This window comes from Saxophila tyrrhenica (assembly GCF_035928015.1).
Source record: "Saxophila tyrrhenica strain CCFEE 5935 chromosome Unknown scaffold_11, whole genome shotgun sequence".
Classification (NCBI taxonomy): Eukaryota; Fungi; Ascomycota; class Dothideomycetes; order Mycosphaerellales; family Extremaceae; genus Saxophila; species Saxophila tyrrhenica.
The window spans coordinates 910160-926016 of record NW_027041743.1 but is presented as its reverse complement, the minus strand read 5'-3'; the positions used below and the strand labels follow the sequence as shown (position 1 = coordinate 926016).

The window sequence follows — 15857 nt, the reverse complement described above, 5'->3', positions numbered from 1 at the left end:
ACTGTGGCCCTGAACATCACCTTGTGGTCAGGCAACCTTGCATGAGTAGATCCGTACTACAGCGTAGGCCTCAGCCTCGCGCCGACCAAGCACATAGTTACTGGGCCTTGTAGGTGCTTCGCCAGCTAATACAAATTTCATCCATCTCAAGGACAGTCATGGCAACAGAGCCAGCGCTTCTGGACCTTCCAACAGAACTCCTGCTCCATGTCTTCTCCTACCTCGACGTACCAAGCTTCCTCAACACCACCTCGACGTGCAAGACCTTACGCAAAGAAGACTTCCTCTATGACTCCAGATACTGGTCAAGCCAGCTCCGTACAACATTCCGCGTGCCGAATCAACCTGCAATTCAGCATGGAGGAGATCGCTACTACAAGCTGTTCAAACGGATGCACACGCAATCCAGAGTGTACACATGGGGTGACAACTCGTTCGGCGCTCTCGGCCATAGCCTCTCGCAGGCCATACTTGCTGGGGTGACGAGGAGGGAAGTGTTACGTAGGAAACACATCAGCTGGCCTGAGAAGATGCTTCAGATGGACGAACTTGGTATCATATCAGATATTCAGTGTGGCGGCTGGTCGACGACCCTGCTTAATTCGAAGGGAACGCTGTACACGGTAGGTGTGATGAATGGCATGAACGCCCAGCGAACATACACACAACGTACCACCTTCGAGCCGAAGCCGCTAAGGTATCCGCCTGGTTTTACACATTTGCATGCTAGATACGACCCAAGTACTACCGTCAGGCAATTCTCTTCGGGAAGGGAGCATGTCCTTGCTTTGACAGACAGCGGACGAATTTGGAGCTGGACTAGCATTGATCAGGCCTCGTTGCATGTCAAGTTCATTCATCATGATACCACGGAGAATGGCAATGGCGGCGGTAAAGGTACTGTTAAGAAGGTGGTTGCAGGGTGGAGCAAGAGTGCTGCACTGATCGAAGGCACCGGCATCGTGATCTGGGAGCCGTTGCAACGCGCGGAAGGCGACAATGAGCTCGAGGATGCCGCGTTGGTGCTTAACAGCGTGGTGGTACCGAAGACCAGCTTCTTGCAAGTCGGAAACCAGGATTCTGATCGGCTTCGTCGACAACTCAACAACCCTGGCACAGATGCAGTGGGAGAGGTGCGCAACTTCATCGTACTCGAGGACGTCGTCATATTCAACACACACCTTGGTAAAGTCTTCGTCTCACAGATCTGGTGGAACGATCGTGGCGAGATGGCTAGCACACCTTTCGAATTACCTCTTCCAGAGCATACGGATGGAGCAGCGGCATTTGCCACAGACGTCCAAGGCTCGTTCCAGTCATTTGGAGTCTTTACACGATCCGGTGCTGTCTACACAGGCAAACAAGATCGTGTCATGGACCTAATGCATGGCAAGCTCGGAGACAAGGCGCTCTTTACCACTGTCCCAGCCTTGCAACACAAAGACGTCATTCAGTTGGCCTTTGGAGACTACCATTTCCACGCACTGCATGCAGCAGGCTATATCACGAGCTATGGTACCGAACCGCAATGCTGTGGTGCGCTCGGTCTCGGAGGTCATGGTACCCCGGAAGGACGATTGAGAGGCATAAGGTACCAGGGAGCTGGCGGAGATGGCCGGCTCATACCTCATGCCTACACAGAAGGTCGAAGGATATGGTTCGAGCGCGAGAAGAGAGCATGGGTTGACTTTCTGACTTCAGGTGGCGTTGATCCTGGTGAGGCCCAGGAGAGAATACGGATGGCTCTCGGGACGCCTGGAATGCAATGCCAAGGTGAGGTCAGCGAATGGATCGAGCAGGAGGGTCGCGACTGGGAAAGCAGATTCGGGGTGAAAAGTGGTGACGATGACGGGCTTGGTGCATACTTCGCTCTCAGTGTCACAGCTGCTGGCTGGCACAGCGGCGCACTTGTGCTGGAGAACAGCGACCTAGTCGAAAGGCTTCGAAGAGCGTGCGAATTGCCCGACCCCTCCGCCGAACTCATCACAACAGCAGAATCCTCAGAGCAATCCAAACCCGGCAACACATCAGACCCAGCACAGTCCTCCTCGTACCTCAACCTCGCCTTCGAAACGGGCACCGACTGGCTCCGCTGGGGCCTAGGCATGCCGCCCTACGATGCCCAAACTCTCGCCCAAGCAGCCGAGCGCTCACGCAGTGGTACGCCGAACATGGCGCAGTTCAAGCGCGGCACGCATCTGATCAATTTTGGCGCGGCTCCCAGAGTCGGATACTTGTACAAGTGGGCGAATGACCATTTTCCTCGACTACAACTTAGTGATGGCACGGAGATGCCTGGGGAGATTGGGTTCGATGAGTGGAGGTTTGAGAGGCCGGTTTGGGATGTTGATTTTGCTTTGTGAGTTGGTCGTTGTGGTGTGTTGCTGGACAGCACGATGGATACCTACTTGAAGGGTCATGACATTCGAGGACCGGTCGATCGAGCTGGCCTTGGTCACGATCATGAGACATCTGAACACTGTACGATTAATGACCGGCGAGTATCTTACGAGCCGTATGGCGAATAAATCGTCCAACCCGGGACAGTTTCTTCTCGTCTTCGGCCCCCAAGACTGGCAACATCCGTGCCATCCAAGCTCATATATGAAACAACCCATCCTCGTCTCAACACGACCAGGCTAAGCAACGGCTCGGCAGATCACCGCGGCTCCAGATATTGACAAGGTCTGGGATAAAAACAACCCGGATATCACCACGGCACAGATATGAAGCATGCCGGCATGCGGCAGTCTGGAACGTCACCCCAGCATGTTGATGTTGCCATCGATCAGGTGATGTTACGGCTTCAGAATGATGTCTTGGTTGTATAGTTGCAACATGTGATGATATGACACCTCAGCAATAGAGTCACAGGTATGGTGGTCTTTGAGTGGGTGGTCCAGATACAGTTTGCGCAAAGTGCTCAACGCTCGGCATCTATTTGGGAGTTGATGACTTGATATCGCCATGGAGGGTATTCGCAAGCAGGACAAAGTGGATCTGTCTATCGTACAGGGTCGCTAGTAACGCTCGATTGTCCATCAAGGACTGACCAAACAACGCTTTTCAAGATTGACGCTCCTCTAGATCGGTGTGATGCGAGGTGGCACATCGCCTCTAACCCTCGCAGACGGCGGCCGGACCGGTCCAGCAACGTCGGTATTCGACTGTATGAGTATCGGACTGCCATCACTGTGCAGACTCTTCTTCGATAACTTCCTCGTAACTTTCGGTGCAAGATTCGGCTTCGAAGCTTTGTTCTTCAGTATCGGCATTTCTGATCCTGATCGGCTATGCAACCCGCGTTCCTCGTCGATGCGTGTGGTCTGCCGCTCGGTTTGGTTGCGCACCCAAGACTTCACCTTCCGGAAGCGTGGCAGGCTGGAGAGGGAAGAGTGCATGCTGGGTGCGTACATCCGCGGTGTTGGTGGTGCTTGGGAGTTCGTCCAGCTCCAGCGCTCAGGACGGTCGTCCTTTGCTTCGTGAACGGACTCTTCGTCGTCTTTGTCCTCCTTGGGACTGGATGCGGGCCTGACAGCAATCGAAGGATGCGGCTTACCGTGCTGGGACTGTGGATTCCTTTCGTCCTTGTCGCCATGGCTGGAGTAGACTCGCACCATTTCTGGTGCCTTCAGATCTTGTGCACTTGCGTTGGCGACTTGAGATAGCGGGTGCTTCTGACCGGTTGGTGTCGGTGGCCCTCCAGACTGCCAGACATCCTGCACCCACGGGTTCTGCGCGTAGAATCGCTGTGCAACAGCTGACGGAACCGCAGAAGGCCGCCGGGCGTGTTTGCCAAAGTTTAAAGTTGAGCCATGCTTCGACGAGCGAACCGAGTAGCGGGTCTCCTGGTAAATGGGCAGAGCTGTAAGTCGTTCATCCCGTGTTGAGCCCAGTATGATCGTGCCGGAATGGCGCCTGAAGTGGATGATGTCGGAGTATGTGTGGCCTTTCCTTCGTCGCCAGAGCGCGTACAACAGGAGTGCAAGAATGAATGTGCCACCTCCATGCATGTTAGTACATATCTTTTCGACACGACCGACCGTACTCACCAATGGTCGTTACTGCTATCACAATTTTCTTGGCATCTGCTGAAAATCCGTTGGTTGGCTGTGATGGCATGGTCTGCTGCGATGACGGGGAGCCTGTAGGTGCCGGTGTGTACGTAGGAGCTGTGATGGCGGGGCCCCAATGTATTGTGCTAGAAGATGTTGGCATGCTCTCATCTAATGGGGTGCGTTGCGAGGTTGATGATGATGTTGGCGCAGATGAAGACACTTCTGAGACTCGAGATGCAGTGGAGTGTCTTTGCGTAGTAAGTCCTTGAGCTGTATGCCCAGTAGTTCGTGAAATTGATGTCGATGAAGTGATGAAAGTCGTTTGCGCTGTCTTTGCCGGATCACTGCCAGTCCGGGTGGTATGAGCCATTGAGTCTGGTTCCTGAAGGATGACAATCCAGGCAGTAAGTTGGAGCGTGCTCATAGATCCACTGGGTGCTGCCAGAGGTGTCCAGGGCTAGTGTGATCGTAATAGCACTTGGGTAATGGTATTAATAAGGAAGCAAGCAGACCCAGCTGCTGAACAACTATGAGAAAGAGTGGACCGCTCTGCGTCCTAACAAACAGAAACAAGAAAAGAAGAGTGCAAGACGATGCAGCTGATGCGCTTGGCCGCACCACAGCGGACTCGTGCCTGTGAAGGAGCAGAGCCTACCACAGCAGATGGACAGCGAGTAGCGCATGGTGGGAGGGGTGTACTTAACGCAAAATGCTGGCAAATGGGCCGAAACTGTACCAGGGTGAGGCAGCTGGTCGACGCATGATCGCCGCACCGAGACGGGCAGGACGGTCGAGCACGACAGCGGTGCGAGCGGTGTAGCAGCGGGGATGTGCGCTGTAAAGGCGGGTGAGGATGGTTCACCTTGTTAACAGATGCGGTAGGAGAGTGTCGTGTGTTTTGAGATGCCTGACCGGCACTCGCTCTGAAACACCGAACCGAGTCTTGTGCCGGTAGTGCAGGCTCGTGCGGCTTGACGTTCAGCCATACGGATCAGGAGAAAATGTGTTGGAAGGTTTCTCACAGACGTTTTGCGTCTCCCGCTGTCGTTGCGAAGAAGTCAAAGGTTTCGTCTCATCTAGAACAAGGCTCGCAAGGCAGTCTCGCAAGGCTCGAGCAAGGTAAGGCGAGATTGTGGCTACTGCCTGGGGAGGTATGTCGATCTGCCACCGGCGTGGTTGTCGTGTGAGTGCGATCTGCGGCACGGTAGATCATTGCGTACCGTACGTGCTGCCGTGTGTCGGGACTCGGCCTCTCCTCTATACCATGACACTCTCGCGTCGCCAGGAATAATTCCAGGACCATCACGGCTCAGGAGACGAAGTCGAGCAACGTGTCGCCCTGTGCACGACGTCTGCGACACCTCAGCTGACGCTCCCTCACCAATGCTGCGTGCTTTGACTCTTGTTTGAGGGCTGTACAACGATGCGTACGAAGAAGCGGACGTGAGGGATAATGCCGCGCCACCTTTGACGATCCGAGATTGTCACGTGATTGTTTTCCAACTCCAACGTCATCTCCAGTCTTTGCGGATCGTCAAACGGAACCACCAACACCCAGGTCGCAAGATACAAGACCGAACAGCATTAACAACCGAGTACCTGCAGACCGACGCCGATGTCGAATAGCGTCGCCACCCGCTTCTTCGCTGAGCCGGGAGCTTTCGGACTTACCTACACACGTAAGGCTGAGTCCGCCGCTGAGCCACTTCGATCAGCTGTTGAGGACAGCTGCTTTGTATGCTTTGGTGGCGGGGTAAAAAGGCAGGTAAGACTCTATATCTTCTGACCTCAGACCTCTATTTCTTTTCTCCTTCTATCAATCTCCCACTCTGTCAAAACCTCTGCAAAACAACAACTCAATCACGAAACCGATCAACAACAGTACGACCACGATTACATCAAGAATGTCCGGCCCGTACGACAATAACGGCTATGGACAAGGAGGTTATGGGGGTACTCCATATGGGTTTGTCCTTTCGCGTACGAATGAGCGACAGGTCTTGGACAACGCTGACATTGCGATCAGACAACCTGGCGGCTATGGAGCTCCACCTGCCCCAAATTACGCTCAAGGCGGCTACAACCAGGGCGGGTATTCTGGGCAAGGAGGTCCTCCGCAACATGGAGGTTTCACACACGGACAAGGCGCCCCAGCATACGGAGGATCAGATCCATACCAGCAGCAGCAGCAACAGCAGTATCCATCGCAGCACCAGTATGGAGGGGTGCCGAATTACTCGGACCCATACCAGCAACAGCAGCAGCAATATCCTCAGCAGCCGCAGTACGGTGATCAGGCAGGCTACCCAGGGGGACAAGCGCCCCCAGCAGACTATTCGCACGGCGGTCCTTGGGGCCAGGGTAAAGTCTCCCATCGTCAGACTCTACATTGTGTTTTTGACTAACGTATTCACACCAGGCCCACCACCATCCGGCAACCCAACAAACCCATACGGCTACGAGCGTGACCCACAAGACCCGAACAATCCGCAAGAAGGCGAGCGCGGCTTCATGGGCGCCGTTGCTGGAGGCGTCGGCGGACACATGTTTGGCAAGAGCCATGGCCATGGCCTGATCGGAACGCTAGCCGGCGCGTTCTTGGGATCCAAAGCGGAAGATAGCTTCAAGAAGAGGCACAGCGGACAGGGCAGGTACTAGGCGGACATGGACAGGGAGCATTGAACGGCGTTGGGTGGAACGTGGTGTTCATGAATGGGCTGCGGTACGGAGGCGTTTGCGATCGATCAAGCTTCCCTGATGAGATTGTTGACGACTTTAATGACTTCTCTAGATGAATGAGTACTGCAATTTTTTCCGCGTGTCCTATATTGTCTTTCCCACCCTCGACCGCAAACGTTCTTCAGCAGCTGTCAAAAGAGTAATAGGACTTTTTGAAGGGTTAGAGATCTTGTTGGCACGAAGGTGGTAGACTTAGCCGTTATGGTAGGGTCACTTCTTTCAGTCTTTCAGTCCTACGTCTCCACCCCTTCTCCCTTCGGCTCTCTCACCATACAAAACAACGTAATAGCCTCTCCGTTATCATCACAAACCATCTCCTTCTTCAGCTCAAACCCCATCCGTTCATAAATCGCCATATTCGGCTCCGCCCGACTACTCTCCAAATAACACCTCCTTCCCTCTCGATCCGCCACATCCGTCACATCGCTGAACAACGCTCTTCCCACTCCCTTCCCTTGCGCTTCTGGCAACACCGTCACGATGTTACAGAAATAATACCCGCTCGGATCTGTCCAGATTTCCTGCTGCGCTTCCGCTTGCTTAGCTTTCCAGATCCAGTAACGGGTGGTGTTGAGGCCGCCCCGGCCGTGGAGGAGGTTCATCTGGATTTGCGATAGCCAGAGCCACCAGTCGCCGAACCAGGAGTTCCAGGTTTGAGGGGCATCAGAGGGGTGGGGAGGGAGCCAGCATGCCACGCCGAGGACTTTGTGTTCTGGGTCGGTGGTGTCTTTTGCTACGCGGAAGATGGCGTGCTGCATGCCCCAGCGACAGCGCAGGGTTAGGGAGTGGGAGTTGCGGGTGTAGGAGAAGGTCTTTTGGTCGAAGACCTACAGATAGGAGGCAGAAGAGTTAGTGAATGAGTTGGGCATGGCAAAGTTTCGTTTGAGCTTAACACACCCAGTTATTATACGGGTCTTCCTTGAACGCTTGCTGTATACATGTTACCGCGCCCGGAATGTCACCTTCCGTGATTGGTGTTATCTCTATAGGCATGTTGTCCTTTCAAGACTGTGGTGATCCAGTGTCGTGTCTATCAAATACTCCTACAAGTCCTCCTTCTGTTATACATTGGGAGGTGGATGTGAGAACATCTGATTGTTGGTGAGTTGATGTTTACACACGCTAGCCACGTGCGCCATCGCGCAGCGCCGCGTGATAAGGCTGCGCTAAGCTACTTCCTGTTTGGGCAGGTACACGCACGAAGCTTCTCGAGTTCTGACATGTGAAAACCGACATTCCTCCATCATCACCCATCATATAGACATTCAAGCTGGCTCCATCGCCGCGCATCCTCGCGTGGATGCTCAAGCGTGGCCGTATCCCACCTTCACAGATGGCGCTCACCGTCGTTGAAGAACCACCCGTCGACAAGGAAGTCTTCGAGCCACCGCCTACAGTCGCCTTGACGCCTTGCGATCCTTGGCCGCGACCCTACTTCCTTGAGGATGGACTGAGGAGGGTGTGTACACACATACAACGATACCGAGGACGTAGCTGACATCGACAAGGTCGCACCATACCACTTCACATACCAGACCGCACGTAGCAAGTGGCCCGCAACGACAGGAGCAGATCTGGCAGCTAACACTCCAACAGTGGTGCAAGCAGAGATGGCGTGGCAGGGAGATCCTCGATATCTTCCGTGATGAGTTTCGCGATCGCACACCCGAGTACTACGCCAAATCGATCGAGGAGGGAGCGATACAATTGAATGGCAAGCCTCTCTCATCGACGAAGACAACGGTCAAGAACGGCGACATTATCAGTCACACCCTCCATCGCCACGAGCCGCCCGTGACAGGCCAGCCGATCGGCATAGTGCACGAGGACGAAGACATGATCGTGATCAGCAAGCCCGCAGGTGTTCCAGTGCATCCGGCTGGGAGGTATAACTACAACAGCGTGGTAGAGATCATGCGGGCGGAAAGAGGTCATCAATGGAACCCGCTACCTTGCAATCGGCTGGACAGGCTAACGAGCGGGATAATGTTCATCGCGAAGCACAAGAAGTCTGCGGAAAAGCTGACGGAGCAGCTCACGCAGCGCACGGTCCGGAAACAGTATGTGGCGCGCGTGAAGGGAGAGTTTCCGGAGGAAGATGTGGTGTGCGAGCAGCCGATTCTGCAGATATCGCCGAAGCTGGGCTTGAATCGGGTACGAGCGAATGGGAAGGAAGCGAGGACGGTCTTCAAGCGGCTAGCTTACTATCCAGCACCTGCTGCGGCCGATGGCACAGCTCGAGAGGGCTACTCCATCGTTCGCTGTCTGCCTTTGACTGGCCGGACGCATCAGCTGCGCGTGCATCTGCAGTTTCTCGGCCATCCCATCACGAACGATCCCATCTACAGCAACCAGCGCGTGTTTGGCCCGAATTTAGGCAAAGACTCAAACTCGGCTGACGACGATGAGTCTGTGATGGACCGTCTGGGTCGCATGGGCAAGGATGAAGTGGCAGAGGCGATCGCTTACCATGACGAGATGGTGGCGGACTACGAAAAGAAGAAGGCGGAGAAGATGACAGGTCAGAAATGTGAGGTCTGTGGTACGGATCTGTATTCCGATCCCGGGGCGCATGAGCTCGGGATCTATTTGCACGCGATGAAGTATGCGTCCATGGAGGGTGACTGGAGCTACGAGACGCCGCTACCCGAGTGGGCTCTGCCGACGAAGGGCTATAAAGGGCCGGTGCAGCCAACTGAGGATACTGACCCAGCGGCTAAGCTTGAGATGTTGGGTCTCGAGGACAATGCGGAGGAGGTGCCTCAAGCTGCGGCAGCCAGCTAGCATCTGCAGCATCTCATACTTGATACTTCAGAGTCACTGGCTCTCCGTGCTTCTCACCACTCTTCAGAAGCGCCTCCAGAATCTCCAAATCTGCCAGCCCTTCCTCTGCACTCTGCTTGGCATCCCATTTGCCCTCCTTCAAGCTCTTCGCCCATGCAAAGACTTCAGGCATAACACTGCCTATAGGCACATGCTCCTGGTTCGCCGTCCCACCGACCTCATCCTTCACATCTTCCACCTTCTCCTCTCCACCCTTGGGCTTCGTCTTGACGATCGTCCTGTCCACGCTCACGGTACCCTTTTCACACGCGACTGTCCATTCTGCCCCTTCAAAGCTCGTTCCGAAACTCACAGCAAAGCTCCCCGTACTTCCGTTGTCCAGCCTCAACGTCGCATCCACCGTATCAACGGGCGGCAGATAGTCTTGCAACAACGCTGTATTCGCACTCAGCCTGTCCACCTTCACTCCACCTCCACCCAACACCACTCTCATGCCAGCGATGAAATGTACACCACCATCCAACAAGAACCCACCCTGATGCTGCGGCTTCTTCCGCCATTCCGTCTCGATGTACTTCATCCCCTTCTGAATGCACGTGTGCATCCGCACCTTCACCCCCTGCACTTTCCCAAGTTGCGAGACTTGCTTCGCAGCATGCTGGTACGCGGCATAATACCTAAACTGCTCTGCCACAGAAAAGTTCACCTTCTTATCGTCGACGTTCTTATGATACCAATCCACCAACTCCTTGCCCGCCTTGACATCTGGCGCCAGCGGTTTCTCCGCTAACACGTGCTTGCCCGCGCTCAGAGCTTGCTTGATGAAGTCCGGTTGTACGAGGATGGGGAGCGCGATGATTACGGCCTGGACGTCGGGGCGGGAGAGGACGTCTTTGTATGACTTTTCCGAGTCGTCGCTGTAGAGGTCTACGGGGTTGGAAAGGGAGGAGGACACGGATTTGGCGGAGGCGAGGGAGCGGGAGTAGATTGCTTTGAGGGAGAGGGAGGGGCAGGCGAGGACGGCGGGGAGGTGTTGTTCTTTTACGAAGATGCCTGTGTTCAAATCAGCATTGCGGTATGTTGATGTTGCTGGGAATGGTGGATTGGTCTTACCGCTGCCGATTATGGATACGCCTGTTGGGTCGCTCATTTTGCTTGACTTGCTTCTGTTGAATGTGGTTGTTTGCTACCAGACGAAAGAATTGAAAAATACGTCGAGGTTCACGAGCTGAGTTGTAAGGGACTTAGAAATTGATCGACTCTGTCTAACCTACCTGCCTGTTCTAGACAACGCCGAACGTACATTTATGCTCCTTCGTCATGGTGATCATATTATCAGTGTGTTGCCAGCAGTTGGTGGTGTTGGAGGAGGGCCATTCAGGCTCAATTCAAAACAAGCTTTTGCACGAGACCTCACTTCGATAATCACCTTGAAATGGAAGCATCCCGTCCTTCCATCTCAAATCCCCGGGTAAGAATTGTCTCGAGAACCCTGCTATGGTGCACGGGAAAGTGCTCCAATGGACAGGCGGGCGAAACACGCCTTGAGAGGTCATCTTTACATGCAAATGGCCAACATCAACCTTGGACGCCAGCTTATGGCCATGAGCGGAAGTAGGATCACGATAAATTGCACAGTACGATCCTTGGAAAGATCCTTGAACGACTGGTATAGAGGCGTATCAAGCTATGGCCGAGCACCGGCACTTCAAGTTGCTTCTAGCATCCCAAAGGTCACGCAATCGTATGCTAACCCCTCTACCCTACATGTATGCTGAAGACGGATCGATGGTTGCCATCCCTTTCTTCAACGACCAATCCGCGTCTTACGCCCACTTGCCCAGCAGACTCATAAGTACCAAGCCGGATACGAGGAACAGCATTCCCAACGCTGTCTTCACCGCCCCCGAAGTTGCCAGAGGTCTAAACCACCAGTCGCTAAACAGCATGCCAACAAGTCCAACCCACAGCAAGATACCTGCGCTGAAAGCATCCAACGTAGCAATCGCGACGATTGTACTTGGATCATTACCATTGAAGCTGGACAGGACTCCAATACCAATAGCCATTCCTATTGGAGTTGTGATGGCGAATCCCAATGCCATAACAATTTTACGAGCCAGGCCAGCAGACGTCATGGCAATGCGTGATCCAAGAGCGATGCCCTCGAACATCTGATGGAAGAGGATGACGATGAACAGCGAGATGAAGCCGGAGTCGTTTGCAACCACAAGCGTCAGGCCGATTACTGGAAATGTCAGCGAGTAGTCTCAGTACGTTCTGCATTCTGGGGAACTCACGGATCGAATGGAAGATGATACCAGCCTCCATCACAGTGACTTGAACCATCAGTTCCTTCTCCGTGGCACTACCCGGGATACGGCGTTCTTCTTCAGAGCTGTCATCCGCGGCAGCCTGTGGCATTTTGTGATCATGGAGGGCTGCTGGCCTTCCTTGGGTCGTCGACTTCCGTCTCTGCAGTCTCTGGGCAATATACTCGATGAGAAAGGTCACAAAGAGAGCAGCCATCACCACTGCAGACGTGGTTGCCTCATACTGGAGCCGTCCGAGACACTCGTTCGAGAAGAAGAGTTGAGCGTGAGTGTATAGCTAAGTTCTGTCAGACGATCTCTTCAAGCGAAATGTGCTCGAATAGCTTACGTGCACAAGGGCAGTCGAAATAATGATGCCCGTGCCAACTACGAGTCAAGGGTTAGCCATGAACCATTCGTCCCAACGAGAGAAGCAATGTCCAGCAGACACTTACACTGTCTTAGGCACACCAACACAATGTGATCCGCGTCAAATTTGGAGAACTTCGCTGTGAAGATGGGCCCAAGCACACCGATCGCACCAGTGCACAAGATCACGAACAACAGGCCGATTCTCAGCGGAATGTCGTACTGATAGTCAGGCCGTGCGCAGCCGGAAGAGACAGTATTGCCCTCAGCGTCGACGCAGTGTCTGTCACCCTGTCAGCGTCGCCTCTCGAGATGGCCTGGCTTGAACAATGGAGTTGCACTCACTCGACTCCAGCATGCGAATGACAGCTCACCCCGCTGGCGCTGGAGGCACCTTCTTCTTCGCCCGATTCGTAGTCGTGTGATGCTGCAGCCATGGGAGCTAAGATTACATCGCCTCCGCCATCGGTACAGTGCCTGTGGAGGTCAGCTCGGACACAACGAAGGTATGAGGAATGTCGCTCGATCGTGACATACAGCTCCTCATCATGGAAGTGACAATCGTTGTACTCGGTGGGAGCGTCTTCTTCGACAGGTGAAGTAATCTCATATTCTTCGTCTCCAACGACGCAAAATGTTTCTTCTCCATGCAGATGGCATCCTGTCGCTGAAGCTACAGCAGGCGCTGAGTGGGCAGCGGCTGTGGCACTCGTAATGGTTGAAGAAACCACGGTTGGAGTCGAAGCCTCTTCAGATGTCGATTCCGAGCTCGATGCTGCGGAAGTTGAAGGACTTGGGGTGCCTGCGTACGTCGTGACCGCTCTCTCCGATCCGTCAGGCAACTTGCAGTACCTGCTCATATCAATATTGATCCCGAGCGCATCCGTTCAGAGGGAGGCGCACTGGATGTTACCCTGCAAACGACAATCTGTCCCTTGAGCTGCAGTGAGGGACAGCAGCGCCGTGGAAACGATCAGCAATCTTGAGGCCATATTGACAAATCTCAGACAGATGGTCGATGCTATGGATGTCCAAACACGAGGGCGGGTAAGGCATATATTAGCCCGCCTCCACGGTAGTAGTGGGACATACTTTGATGGAAGAATTTGCTCGGCACGATGCAACCGCGGTCAACACACCATGCCGGAGAACATCCACAGGCGCATCCATTCTCGCCGCGCCTCGCCACTAAGAACAAGAAGCGTCCACAACCAAGATGATACCAAGGAACGGCCCCCAATGGCGCCGAGAGGAGATATTGTCTTGACTCGTGAGCGGACTTCACGTCTGAATCTCACGAGGCACAGCAGTGAGCACTCACATACAACGCCATCCACTCGGCGAGAGAATTACAGCATGGTGACCGATGTTCGCCGACGAGACCAGCATCAGGCACTGGGCGCCAACGTTGGATCGATGTGGATAACTTGGCACGAAAAACTACGGACTACCTTGATGGTGTTCGACGTCTTGGATGTCTACAATCATTGCCTGCAGGAAACTATACATTTCATGCTGCTGCCATCGGGCGTCCCGAGTATCGGGCCTTAGAGGCTACTGTCCAAGAACAGCCAAGGGCCTGCATGGCTTGACGGCACCCTGATGTTCGGTCTACCACACTCCACCAACGCCATCACACTCCACGAGGATACCAGGTGAAGGTATCGATCCGTCCAGCACGTGTTAACATGCGGTCATACTGGATGCAACCTTCCACTGCCCAGAGGGATGGTAGGACTTGGCTCGCTTTTCGACGGAGATCTCGACTATGTTTCTTCCCAACATGCCATCATGAGAATTTGCATCGGAATTACAGCAACCATAATGGCAGGAGAATGATTGTGTATAAAGGCGTCGCTGCTGGCGGGCAAAGGTAGGTCATGACATCTCCTTCATCCATCTCCATTCCCAATCTACGACAAGGGAACTATTTCCACAATGTGGTTCCTACGCAGCACGCTCGTAGCAGCATCTCTTGCTTCTCTCGCTTTCACCGCGCCGATGATCGATCCCGAGGACCTTCCTCGCCAGCCATCTACTGTGTCGGCCCGAGCATGGGACGCTGGTGGAACGATGGAATACGACATCCAGTTCTGCAATAACAGCGAGACGGCTCTGCTCGGCGAAGCGCTCGACGACATGTCGATATTGGCCACGCACGCCAAAGACCACATCCTGCGGTTCGGCCACAGCTCGGACTTTTACATCAAATACTTTGGCAATGCCAGCACAGGGGAGCCGGCCGGCTGGTTCGACAAGATTGTCAATGGCGACAAGACGGGAGTTCTGTTCAGGTGTGATGATCCGGACAATAACTGCCGTCTGGAGGTCATTCTCCTGTTCCCATAAGTGCCATAGAGTCCTGTTCTAACACCCAACAGGGCTGGGGTGGCCACTGGCGAGGCGAGAACGGCAGCGACGAGACCGTAATCTGCGAGTACTCCTTCACGAACAGATGGCCGCTTGCTGGTCTTTGTGGCTACGGCTACACCGTCGCTGGTAGCGAAAACACAGCATACTTCGCCTCGGTAAGTAAGATTGGGTGGAATACATCGTTGCTCCCACGCTCTCTTGCGTAGGAAGGAAAGAATGCTTACGTCTATTAGGACCTTATACACCGCGTCTACCACACTGATAAGCTCGGAGAGGGCGTCGTCGGCCATTACGCTGACACCTACGACGAATGCCTGGAGCTCGCCATGGATTCGCCAGAAGAGGCTGTGCGGAATAGCGCCACCCTACGGTACTTTGCTCTGGACGTGTACGCTTACGACATCGCGGCGCCCGGGCAAGGGTGCACCGGTGAAGCTGCCGCTGCGGAGGCAGAAGACCATGGTCATGACCACGACAGTCACGATATGAGCAGCTCGAGCTCCGTGCCAGCATCATCGTCCTCGACCGCCATGTCGTCGAGTACAGCGTTGGCTGTCTCTACTACAGAGTCTACGGGCATGAGTATGACTGCCTCTGCGGCTTCTGTAAGTCCTCTGTGATACATCCTGGCAGGATATTCGCTAACCATCGACCAGGAGTGTCACACGCATTCGGATGGGGAGGTACACTGCGCTTGAGATGCCACCTTGAAATCCGACAACTTCAAGGCTGCGCATCACCAGCAAGAGCTATGCTTGCCCTCATCTTATGAGATTATGAAGACACACGGTATAACATGTTGTCAATGGTGGTGTAATCAACGAAATCATCCGCGATTCGCACTACGAGAGCAAAATGTGACTCCATCCGTTTTATGAATGGTGCAAAAGTTATTCGAGTCGCGATCATTGGCTACACACTGCTGTGTAACGTTGTGAGTCCGAGCCAAAGGTCGAGACAGCTGCTGTATCACTGGTGTATGGAGGTGTTCTCCGAGACAGGATCAGGAGCCATGCAGCGCTCCAATACCATGCCTTCTGAACCCGACGTTCGAGAACCTTGATCATCCTTCTACTCGTCACGTCGACCCGAAGGGCGGAATGCACCCCCGAGGCAAGTCCAAGGCGTTCTGAGACCTTCTCATCTTTAACCTCCGTCAAAACATCTGCTGACCCTTCCGTCTATCACTTTGGGAGACTTCATTCCCTGGTAGAGATGCCTG

At 54.1% G+C, this 15857-nt stretch overlaps 8 protein-coding genes across 8 annotated transcripts; 4 read left to right on the top strand and 4 right to left on the bottom strand.

The window, feature by feature from the left end:
* Positions 1 to 158: 158 nt before the first annotated feature.
* LTR77_007431 (uncharacterized protein) lies at positions 159 to 2363 on the top strand (the record flags this gene model as incomplete). Its single annotated transcript, XM_064804668.1, has 1 exon — positions 159 to 2363. The coding sequence occupies one exon, from the start codon at positions 159 to 161 to the stop codon at positions 2361 to 2363; it is 2205 nt and encodes a 734-aa protein (XP_064657438.1).
* Positions 2364 to 3083: 720 nt separating this feature from the next.
* LTR77_007430 (uncharacterized protein) lies at positions 3084 to 4218 on the bottom strand (the record flags this gene model as incomplete). The annotated part of the gene is made up of 2 exons (XM_064804667.1): positions 3084 to 4003; positions 4053 to 4218. 2 exons carry the CDS (start codon positions 4216 to 4218, stop codon positions 3084 to 3086), a joined length of 1086 nt encoding a protein of 361 aa, XP_064657437.1.
* A 1744-nt stretch (positions 4219 to 5962) lies between these two features.
* On the top strand, positions 5963 to 6716 carry LTR77_007429 (uncharacterized protein; the record flags this gene model as incomplete). Its single annotated transcript, XM_064804666.1, has 2 exons — positions 5963 to 6419; positions 6478 to 6716. 2 exons carry the CDS (start codon positions 5963 to 5965, stop codon positions 6714 to 6716), a joined length of 696 nt encoding a protein of 231 aa, XP_064657436.1.
* Positions 6717 to 7030: 314 nt separating this feature from the next.
* On the bottom strand, positions 7031 to 7790 carry LTR77_007428 (uncharacterized protein; the record flags this gene model as incomplete). Its single annotated transcript, XM_064804665.1, has 2 exons — positions 7031 to 7624; positions 7695 to 7790. 2 exons carry the CDS (start codon positions 7788 to 7790, stop codon positions 7031 to 7033), a joined length of 690 nt encoding a protein of 229 aa, XP_064657435.1.
* A 340-nt stretch (positions 7791 to 8130) lies between these two features.
* On the top strand, positions 8131 to 9581 carry RIB2 (DRAP deaminase; the record flags this gene model as incomplete). Its single annotated transcript, XM_064804664.1, has 2 exons — positions 8131 to 8256; positions 8394 to 9581. 2 exons carry the CDS (start codon positions 8131 to 8133, stop codon positions 9579 to 9581), a joined length of 1314 nt encoding a protein of 437 aa, XP_064657434.1.
* A 13-nt stretch (positions 9582 to 9594) lies between these two features.
* LTR77_007426 (uncharacterized protein) lies at positions 9595 to 10731 on the bottom strand (the record flags this gene model as incomplete). Its single annotated transcript, XM_064804663.1, has 2 exons — positions 9595 to 10634; positions 10695 to 10731. 2 exons carry the CDS (start codon positions 10729 to 10731, stop codon positions 9595 to 9597), a joined length of 1077 nt encoding a protein of 358 aa, XP_064657433.1.
* Positions 10732 to 11407: 676 nt separating this feature from the next.
* ZRT1 (high-affinity Zn(2+) transporter zrt1) lies at positions 11408 to 12699 on the bottom strand (the record flags this gene model as incomplete). The annotated part of the gene is made up of 5 exons (XM_064804662.1): positions 11408 to 11829; positions 11882 to 12191; positions 12243 to 12280; positions 12349 to 12545; positions 12608 to 12699. 5 exons carry the CDS (start codon positions 12697 to 12699, stop codon positions 11408 to 11410), a joined length of 1059 nt encoding a protein of 352 aa, XP_064657432.1.
* A 1501-nt stretch (positions 12700 to 14200) lies between these two features.
* PRA1 (Prenylated Rab acceptor protein 1) lies at positions 14201 to 15333 on the top strand (the record flags this gene model as incomplete). The annotated part of the gene is made up of 4 exons (XM_064804661.1): positions 14201 to 14590; positions 14644 to 14790; positions 14869 to 15240; positions 15292 to 15333. The coding sequence occupies 4 exons, from the start codon at positions 14201 to 14203 to the stop codon at positions 15331 to 15333; spliced, it is 951 nt and encodes a 316-aa protein (XP_064657431.1).
* Positions 15334 to 15857: the final 524 nt, after the last annotated feature.